Source organism: Rhinatrema bivittatum, chromosome 17 (genome assembly GCF_901001135.1).
Source record: "Rhinatrema bivittatum chromosome 17, aRhiBiv1.1, whole genome shotgun sequence".
NCBI lineage: Eukaryota > Metazoa > Chordata > Amphibia > Gymnophiona > Rhinatrematidae > Rhinatrema > Rhinatrema bivittatum.
Genome location: NC_042631.1, coordinates 28,084,529 through 28,094,492, shown reverse-complemented (window position 1 = coordinate 28,094,492; position 9,964 = coordinate 28,084,529). Strand labels below are relative to the sequence as shown.

At 40.7% G+C, this 9,964-nt stretch overlaps 1 protein-coding gene across 14 annotated transcripts in view; it reads left to right on the top strand.

The window, feature by feature from the left end:
• The first annotated feature begins 6,244 nt into the window (after positions 1 to 6,244).
• Positions 6,245 to 9,964, top strand: part of SERGEF (secretion regulating guanine nucleotide exchange factor) — a 656,301-nt gene continuing 652,581 nt past the window's right edge. For 7 of the 14 annotated variants that reach the window (XM_029582880.1, XM_029582876.1, XM_029582879.1 and 4 more), the window contains exons 1-2: positions 6,247 to 6,436; positions 9,703 to 9,841. In XM_029582880.1, coding sequence (XP_029438740.1) covers positions 6,398 to 6,436; positions 9,703 to 9,841 — 178 coding nt within the window. In that variant the 5' untranslated portion in view covers positions 6,247 to 6,397. Of the gene's footprint in view, positions 6,437 to 9,702; positions 9,842 to 9,964 lie in introns of all 14 variants that reach the window. The other 7 variants (XM_029582884.1, XM_029582885.1, XM_029582886.1 and 4 more) reach the window with 3 other exon arrangements.

Genomic DNA, 9,964 nt, shown 5'->3' with positions numbered 1-9,964 from the left:
TTTTAAGCAGAGAGAAAGAGATTCTTTTAAAGAGACAAGCTGACACTATTTATTTAGATTTTTATACTCCAATTTTCAGCACTTCAAAGTGGATTACATTCAGGTACTATCCCCACAGGGCTTACAATCTAATTTTGTACCTGAGGCAACACTGTAAGAGGGGCACTTTCAACTTAGGATGATTTTTTTTGGGGGGAAGGCAGTGTTACATTGGTCTGTCTAGGGCGCAAGGGTCTATAGACCTTTGTAACACTGCCCCCCCAAAACTCACCCTGTTAAAAGTGCCCCTCTTACAGTGGGAGATATATAGTGTCAGATTGTCTCTCTCTATCTCTGTCACTTGTGAGTATGAGTGGTAAGGATCATGCACTATATAAAATTGAGCGTATTTTTGCTTGCATGCCCAATAAGCGCGTTTATGGGCACACGCGCTCCTTTTAAAATTTACTTGATAGGAAGCAAACAGCTTGCTGTATATTCAACATGACAGGCCTAAAGTAGATGAATCATCCAAAATTTTAGTACAGAACACAAAAACAAAGCCAATCACAATCATTAATTAAAGCCTTAATTCACAATTGTTAAGAAAATACCTTTTGAATCTTGTAAACCGTTGTGATGGCTTCACCAAATGACGGTATATAAAACTCAACAAATAAATAAATAAATCGAAGATGCAGAGTACGGGATAGCATGAAGATGAAGGGTTTCATTACGAGGGTGGACTGCTGAATGGTTAGCCCGCACTTTGAGTACTGGGTACAATTCTGGTCATTGCATCTCAAAAAAGAAATAGTTGTACTGGAGAAAGTACAGAGAAAGGCAACCAAAATGATAAAGGGAATGGAACGGCTCCACTATGAGGAAAGGCTGAAGAAGTTAGAGCTGTTCAGTTTGGAGAAAAAATGGTTGAGGGGGGGATATGACAGAAGTCTACAAAATCATGAAAGGACTTGAACGGGTAAATGTGAAATGGTTATTTACGCTTTCAGATACAAGGACTAGGGGGCTCTCCATGAAGTTAGCAAGTAGCACATTTAAAACATAATGGAGAAAATTCTTTTTCACTCAAGGCACAATTAAGCCCTGGAATTCATTGCTAGAAGATATGGTTAAGAAAATTAGTGTTGCTGGGTTTAAAAAAGGTTTGGATAAGTTTTTGGAGAAGTCCAAAAATTGACATTAATCATTAGGGAATAGCCACTGCTTGTTGCCGGTATTAGTGGCATGGGATCTATTTAATGTTTGAGTACTTGCCAGGTACTTGTGACTTGGATTGGCCACTGTTGGAGACAGGATACTGGGCTTGATGGACCCTCGGTCTGACCCAGTATGGCTTATTTTATATTCTTATGAAAGAATTCTTCTCATTATTGCTATGGTGCTAAGAGTTTTATACTGTTATGGCTTCAGTACAGAAGCCTCTTATTAGTATTTCCTGGACTTTTGAGTTTCCAGAATCAAATGCATAAATTTCTCAACTTCAATTGTATGTCAATAGATGCAGATAGGTAGCAACTACTGATGAATTAGCTGTCTAGAAAACAAAATTTCTTTCTCTAATATGGATGCCCACACATATTCCCAGAGAAAGTCAAGCAAAATCCATTGGAGGATGTGAACCTTATATTCTTGCAACCAGGTGTCAGGGAACAAGTATTTTAATGCAATATAATTGTAATTTGCATTTATGATACTGCAATAATAAACACAAAATTAAAAGTATATACAGTATCTTATAGTGTAACAAGTACTTTTCTTTCTCTATCTTTAAGTTTTGCAGACAACAGGGTTCACATTTTTAGTTCCAGACTAAATAACAAATCTTTCCAAATCTGCCCAGTTTGTGTAAAAAAATTAAAAATTCTTTGTGCATGCTAGCAACTGTTCAGATTTAGACAATTTTCAAACTATGCACTGGGACAAAGACTGCATGCACTTTTTACCCAGGAGCATTGTAGCAATTTTCAAAATGAACGTTCGCTTTGCAATGATGCGTGATCATTTACTCCTGCACAGAGCTGGAAATGCAATTTACATGCAAGCTTTTTCTCCTACGACCTAAACATGCACCCAGGAACTCCTCCTCACTGCTGTGAGCTGCATTGAGGAAGGGCAATTTTCCAAGAGTCAATTTATGCAGGTGAAAAAGTGAATCTGCGGAACTTGCTTTGAAAAAGTGTTCCCTGAATTTTTAGAAGACTAAAATATTACTTCACTGAAGGACAAGACAGGGCATTGAAGAGCATGCCACTATTAGGGATGAGCTTTCATTTTGATGTGACATGCAAACCGACAACATTTGTTCTTTTCAAAATGAAATGACAGAAAAAAAAAATAATGAAATTGTGTTTCAGGTTTTTTGTTTTTTTGTTTTTATTTTTTTTTAGCGTTTCAGCACATGTTACATGTTTGGGAGTGTACTAAAGCAAAAAAGGAAACAGGAAAAAATGGAACAAAATGAAAACCGCAAAATTAAAATGAATAAAGAAACAAACGTTTTTTGCCATCACATCTCTATCACACAGACGTTTCTCAAAGACGGCTTAAAGTAATGCTTTTAATATCTTAAGCACACTTTATGTGAAGATTTGGAGAGTATGATATTTCTGCTGTTCTAAAGGTAGTAATGTTCTAGAATACATGAAAATCCCTTCCTTTATGTTGTTGGGTTTCTAGTTGCACCTTATTTATTGTACAGCATACTGTTAGAGGTGTAGCATTTGTGTAATAAGAAACGTCACTGGGACTAGAAATATTTCACCCAGTGGAGGTCTCAATGAGCAGGTTCTATCTTATGTTTAAAAAAACATTTTGTTTCGTTTTTAAACAAGTAAATTATTCTACATAAATCAAAGAAAGTTGTCCATTTGGGTGTGTATCCATATTTAATGAGGATAATAATAAGAAAATAAGTTCTGCAATACAGCATTTGCATATTAAACACTCAACTGAGCTATACCATACAATACAGCATTTGCATATTAAACACTCAACTGAGCTATACCATAACATTTTTGAGGGTTCTCCCTTTACAATCACAAAGTTGCTGGGTGCATAATTAAGACCTGTTTCCACTGTTTCTAGAGTACAGGATAATGCCAAGATCAAGTTATTCTGTTATTAATGTTTTCTGATATTTTTGTCCATGTGATGCCTAACTGAATGAATTTTGGCGTATCTGAATGCTCCTTTTTGATGCACAGAAAAATTTGGTTTACTAACATGTAATGGGGTTTGTAGCTCAAAAGAGTCTGACTGAACTATGTAGAACAAATTAGAAAATGCCAGTCACTACTCCAGATAATTTAAAAATATGATTGCAGAATCTTGTAAAAAGAAACAATGCCAGCAACGGAGTACTAGCATTTTCAGCTGCTTTGGGAAGGGGTTCCAGGCCTGTTCTCGCTCAGCAGGAAGTAAAGCAGACAAAGAGCACGTCTTCTGTTTCTCTGAGACCTGAAACACACATTCGTCACAAGGTTCTGGTGGACAATAGAAATGCAATAATGGGCAGCCAGGTGGGCGGGATTTATTAACATTTACATCCAATCACAAAGAAGTCAACAGGAAGGGGAGGGGACGCTTTTATAGTGTGGGAATACTAAAGTAGGTAGGCTTCAGCCAATTTCCAGCAGTTTTATCAAGTCAAAGGAAAATACAGTTTGGCATTGCCACATGTGCTTTTAATGATTTTCGGTTTAATAGAACGAGATACAAATAGATCCCAATGTGCTTGCTAGGCATTAAAGCAGCACAGGCAACTGGCAAACCATTGTCATTGGTTAAGATTCTGCTTTTCATCTGCAGTTGTTAAAAATGTTTAATCCAGGTCCCTGTGAATTAAATAAAAAACTGCAGTATTGCCTATGTTTTTGCATCTGTTAAGTCTGTGGACATCACATGAGCTTTGAGACTGTGTTCATTGTGCCAAATATCGTATTACTGTTTAAAAAATAAAGTAGAACAATTTTTGACATACAATGCCCATCTGTTTGGTTTTTTTTTGTTTTCGCTAAATGAATCTCTCAAATAACTACCAAATGTTTTACATAACAATTGCCAAAATAGGCCAAATCAATGGGTCAATATCCTGTCTCCAACAGTGGCACGCAGCAAGGACCCAGAACAGGGAAGGCTTATGTATAAACAGGGCATGTAATCTGTTGGCAAGATCATCATTGGAAAGCACAGCAGAATGTGCCCTAGAAAAAGCCCAAAATAATTTTATTAGTAAATACTCGAAAAGCAACTGGGTACAAGTTCAAACAAAATAAGAAGAAAACCAGATCATTAAGAAAGAAACAGGTTACACAATTTTATTGCATAAAGTTTTGGAACAAAGCCCTAATCAGGCCAATGCAATATCATCGCATTAAAAAACGTGTGTCCAAACTGGGCACATGTGATTTGAACGCTCACACATCCCCCCTCCTGAGGCACTTGATGCAATAGGCAAATGAGCTGCCACGCTAAAAGGAACACACAATGGGTAATTTGTGCCTCCCTAGAGCTCAGCATTGGGCGCCCAGGAGACTCGGCTGCGCACCCACAACAGCCTGGCCAGAGCTCCCTCCTCACCCGACAGGGCTGTTCCCAATCGGTCATTTTCACTGACCCTTGTCAGCGAAAGGCCCAAATCCCTTTCATAGGTCCTTTCACTGAAATGACAGTGAATGGACCAATCGGTAGTAAGTGAAGGAGTGAATACATTGATATTAAGTGCTCGGCCCTTAATAATGATTTATTTACGCCTTCACTTACTGCCAGCAGGGGTGCCAATCAGGCCACACCTTGGGGATGCTGCTTTCTGTGGTTCCCCCTATGAGGAATCACAGAAAGCAGGATCGAGTGCTGCATCATTCTGCTTTCTATGGTTCTTCCTATGTAGTATCGCGATGATACTAATAGGAGGAATCACAGAAACCAGGATATTTTGGGGGTTTTTTAGCGGCCCCTTTAATGCCAGCTCCCGGGAAGGCATTAAATTTGCCACATTAAAATGGGCGTTTTGGCCATGGGGCAACTTTTGGCATCCCAGGGTAATAGCTAATAGCCTTATCTACATGGAATTTGCATGTGATGATCGCTATTAGCTATGTGCTCAATTGGACACAAGTTTTGGATGTTCTAATCCCCGTATTGCATTGGGTCTCTACCATCTGTTGGAGACAGCGAACTACTATTTGTTTTATTATTTATTTATTGGCATTTGATATTTCACTTTTTACCATAAAAGGTCTCAAAGCGGATTACAAGAAATTTAAAATAGGTTACAGAAGTGTTAAATCAACAATATCGGTTGAGGATCTACTGTGTATATTTAAAGTCAGATTCATAGATTCTTTGCTGTTGCTGTAGAAATAGGAATACTTCTGTGGTTACCAGGTTGCTGGACAGAGGCAGGAAAAGTGCAACAGCCAAAACTAGCAGCATGGTTCCTGCTACTAAGGCAGTGAAAGCACGGTTCTTATCAACTGATTTAAGAGAAGAATCTTGTCTGGGGGTCTTTGAATCAGAAGATATTGAACAGTTATAAGCCAAAGATAATTTGGGAAATTTAGCCAGTAGCATCTTAGCTTCCAGTGAGGTGATGGGGAGAGAGAGATGACAATGTTGAGATCAATCTTCAGGAAGAGCAAGCAGTCTTTGTTGTGAATGCTTGGCTAAAAAGACTTGCTTCAATCTTCTTCCTGCTAATCCCACTGTAGCACCAGACTATATGATGAGATGACCATGAAAGCATCTGATGGTAGGGAAACATAACCTAAACATCTGATCTGGACAGGTAGGAGGAGAGGGCAAAGGAAAGATGTGACTACTAATTTGTATTGAAATTACTAGTGCGCATTATGGGGTGTGTGTTAGAATAACTGTTTGGGAGGGTCTGTCCAGATATTTTAAATACTGAACTGACTTTTATAAAAGTAGTCCTTGGGCGGCCAAAGCAATACGAGGCGGCAATGGGCGAACAGCCCCATTTTACGGTCTCGTGATTCCTTTTCAGACTTGCAAACGGGAAAGCGAGATCAGCGACCCAGACAAAACCCAGCTCAGCGTTCAAGCTGGCGGATGGACGGGGACCAAAACCACACACATCCAGCGTTTCACTTCAGGCAGAAGGCGCTGCAGCGGTGCCTGCAACAACAGTGAAAACAAAACAAACAATAAAAAAAAAAATAAGAAAAGAAATCCACTCCGTCAACCAGCGAAGCTTCGCCGCCATCTTTTCCCGATAACCCGCAACTACCGCCGTCATTTGCCAGAACGCGCAGGCGCCCTGGGGTGCCCGGGAGCCCTCGGTCGTCTTGGCAACGCCGCCCATGACGTCAATGGCGGAAGCGCGGGCGGCTGCTCCGGGCTTCCCAGGCTGTCGTTGCCCTGGTGCTGCGCGTCAATGGCCGGTGCGGCCGAGGCTGCTTTGCTGCTTACCTGGGTATGTGCTGTCCCTCCGTCGCGTGCAACCAGGGAGAGGCAGAGGGATTCCCCTCCAGCCTTGCAAAACCTTCGCGGTTCTCCTCCCTACTTAGTCTTAATGGCAAATAAAGATCAACTTTTCTGCAGCTACGGTGTTTTGGGTAACCCCCCCCCCCCCCCCCCCAAGCGCTCAAATCCTCGTAATGGTTTTCTCATCGCAGACGGTGTAGCCAGGCAGTCAGTCTGAAAGTGATGTGCTCGGTTTTGCAAACTGATGCGGCTGCTGTACGTTTGCTAATGCAAGCTCTACAAAATAGTTCAGGAAATGCTGTTTTCTGTATGCATGATTTTCTTTTCACTAGCGATGATCTTTTGAAATGATTTACTGTTCATGCACTAAAGAAATCGAAAATATTGGCCCTATCAGATGTAGTGCACCTGTCATTTTTTGTCTAAAATATTTGAGCAGATGGTATTGTCTCAGCTTTCTACTCGTGTGGAAAACATTGACACCTTGGCAGATATGCAGTCTGGATTTAGACCTGGATACAGTACGGAGGGTGTATTATTCTCCCTATCGGATGATATTTTGTGATATTTGGATGTAGGTAGATTTGCCATGTTGGTCCTATTAGATCTGTCTAGTGCTTCCAATTTGAGAGGCCTTGTATATTACCAGTAAAGCCTAGTGTAGGAGAACATGAATTGATTGTATCATCTAACGTCAAGAGTCTTGGGGTAACCCTTGAGTTTGCTTTCTCTATGAAGGGTTTTGTGGGTCAAACGTGTAAAAAAATGCATTTGCAGTTAAAGGGAATCCATCAGTTAAAGCCAATTTTAATTTACATCTACAGCCCCTCCAGCTTGGAATGGATAAGGAGTGAGTCAAATTATCTAAAATTTTGGAAGTTGATCAAAGCCCACAAATTTCCTTTTAAGAATACCTGAGAGAGGGTTGGATTGGTTGGTTGGAGATAGAAGTGGTTGATGAAGAAGGGTGGTTTTGAAAGCTGGGGGTATTTGTGGGGTTGGCATGTAGCAGGCTGATCATGTATTATTTTGAATGTGTGTGTGTTATTTGGTAATCTGCTTTTATTATATTACACTGGTTATGCAGTATATACTTTTTAAAAAATAAATAAATAAATGCATATTCATGGTCTATGTCCTGAAAACCAAACTTGTTTGTGGCACTCTTAGACTGGAGTTGCCTACCCCTGGCTTATATAATACTTGTGCTCCTTGATTATTGCTACAGTTAGAGGCTGGAGTGGTGAAGTTCCTTTCTTGTTTACCTAAGTCTGTGTTTCCCAACCCTCTCCTGGAGGCACACCTGGCCAATGAGGTTTTTAGGATTTCCACAATGAATATGCATGGAATAGCTTTGCATATTCTGGGTCTGTAATGCATGCAAATCTCTCGTGCATATTCATTATAGGGTGCGCAATAGGGCAGTGAAAGAGGGCCCATAGCAATGTTTCCTAGCCTCAGATGGGTGGGTAGGGGCCAATGACCCTTACTGGCTGGGAGCCCAGATCACCATCAGTCCACCCCTGAATCCAACTGGAGTGGGTAGGGAACGTTGATCTAAGTCACCACTACAGTTCTTCGGGCAGTTAGGGGAATTGCGCAGCAACTTGGCTAGGATAATGATCAAGGACACGGGACACCTGAAGAAAATTGTGCAAAAAATGCAAGTGTATGCCAAGTTTTTATACAACTTCTCAGGATTGTTTTTGGCAATAGAAGCGAGCTGAAGGAATGGATCTTGATTAAATAGATTATTAAAGAAAATTGTGGCAGGAAAACTAAAAAAAAAAAAAAAAGGTACAGATCAAATTTAGAAAACTTTAGTATACAATTTTCTGTCTCAATGGGCTAGCAGCAGCAGCACATGAGAGGCCCAGTTTTGATTTTAAAACTCAGCTCCTGCTCGTCATCTCAGCAGGGACTGGGGGATATGACAGAAGTTCCATTCATTGCACAATGGTGACATCTACTGGCTGGCTGGTTGTGCCTGGTTCTGCTTGGCACCACAGTCTGTTCCTCTTGCACAGTGAGAATTAAAACTTGGAGGTTGGTAGCTGAGAATGAAGACTCCTGGCATGGTAACCTCTGTCAAGGGTGATTCCGATTTGAATTGGAAGCCCAAAGGCATAGAAGCAGTTGCTGGGAAAACAATGCAATTTTTCAGTAGCATGGGTAGTTTGCCAAGTCTCCGTTCATTGCATGTTACTTATCTTTTGGATTTATTACCTGCCTCTCTGAATAGAAATCCACTCAAAGCACGGGTGCAACATAATTAGACTAGCAGCATGCAATCAGAGATCAGTAGCATTTTAACAATAAAATAAAGTGCATAATAAGGACTAGTATATAAATCAACTATATGTAACCAAGATCTGAACTAATGTATAAAGCAAAGGTAATGTCTAAGCTTAAAATTAAAATATGAAAAACACCCTTAGGGTTAGCAGCTGAACAATAGAAGAAGGTGCAAAGAATGAAGAACTTGAGTTAGAATGTAAATCAAGAGTAATGACCAACTAGGTTTCAGCACTAATGCCTAAACATATTCAAAAAAACATAAACATCTCTACAGAAAGTTGCAGCAGTGTGTTCATGGCACTGAGAATGTGGTGCCAGGCAGATTATCACAGTCACTTTAGTTTAATGTATGCTTTGCTTTTCTATGGTAGATGAAGTTACTAAAAACCCAGCAGAAGCTTGAACTAACATTCTGAATTGGGAGTAGTCATGCATTTGGTGGAAGGTCCTACATGGAAGGTGCTGCTCCTGAGCAGGATCATGGCCGGGTATCTGTTCTTTTAATTTCTTTTGTTGCTACAGTTGTTATCAAGGCCCTAGGTGAGGATCTTAGTGGTCTGGTAGGTGTGCAAATGGGTCCTTAAAAGTCAGTGTCAGGAGTTTGACTGTGGTTCTGGAAGGGACTAGCAGCCAGTGTAGTTTATGTAGGAGCAGTGTGATATGGTGTGTAGTTTGTTTCCTTCTGTGAGCTATGGGGACACATCGAAGGAGTTTGATGAGCCCGATCAGCGGCAGGGTAGTGCGGTGGACCCGGTCAAGGACCTAGTCACCGGTTTAGTGGATGCAGGGTGTGGATGACGTCCTGATTTCGGAAAGTGATGACCCTTGTGTGGACTGGTTGTTCTGCAGGGAGGAACTAGGTCCGCTGATTCCCCAAGTGTTGGAGGAGTTTGGGATTAAGGTCATGCATGGCCAAATACTTACTTATGTTTGTTTTTTTTTTCTTTTTGTCCTTAGGGTGCTAATAGTTATGGACAGCTTGGTCTCGGACACAAAAATGATGTGCTGGTGCCAGAAGAACTGGAGGACTTCCCAGTCTGTCTTCTTAGCATTAGGAGCATTACAGGAGGCGGTGGGCACTCTGCTATTACAACTGGTAAGAAACTGGTAAAATTCAAGGACTAACATTTGCCCACATGAAACTGTTGCCTTGGTTTTTAATGATTGTGTGTGTAAAAAAGAAAAAAACAAACCCCTAGTCTGTCTTTGGTGCCATGGC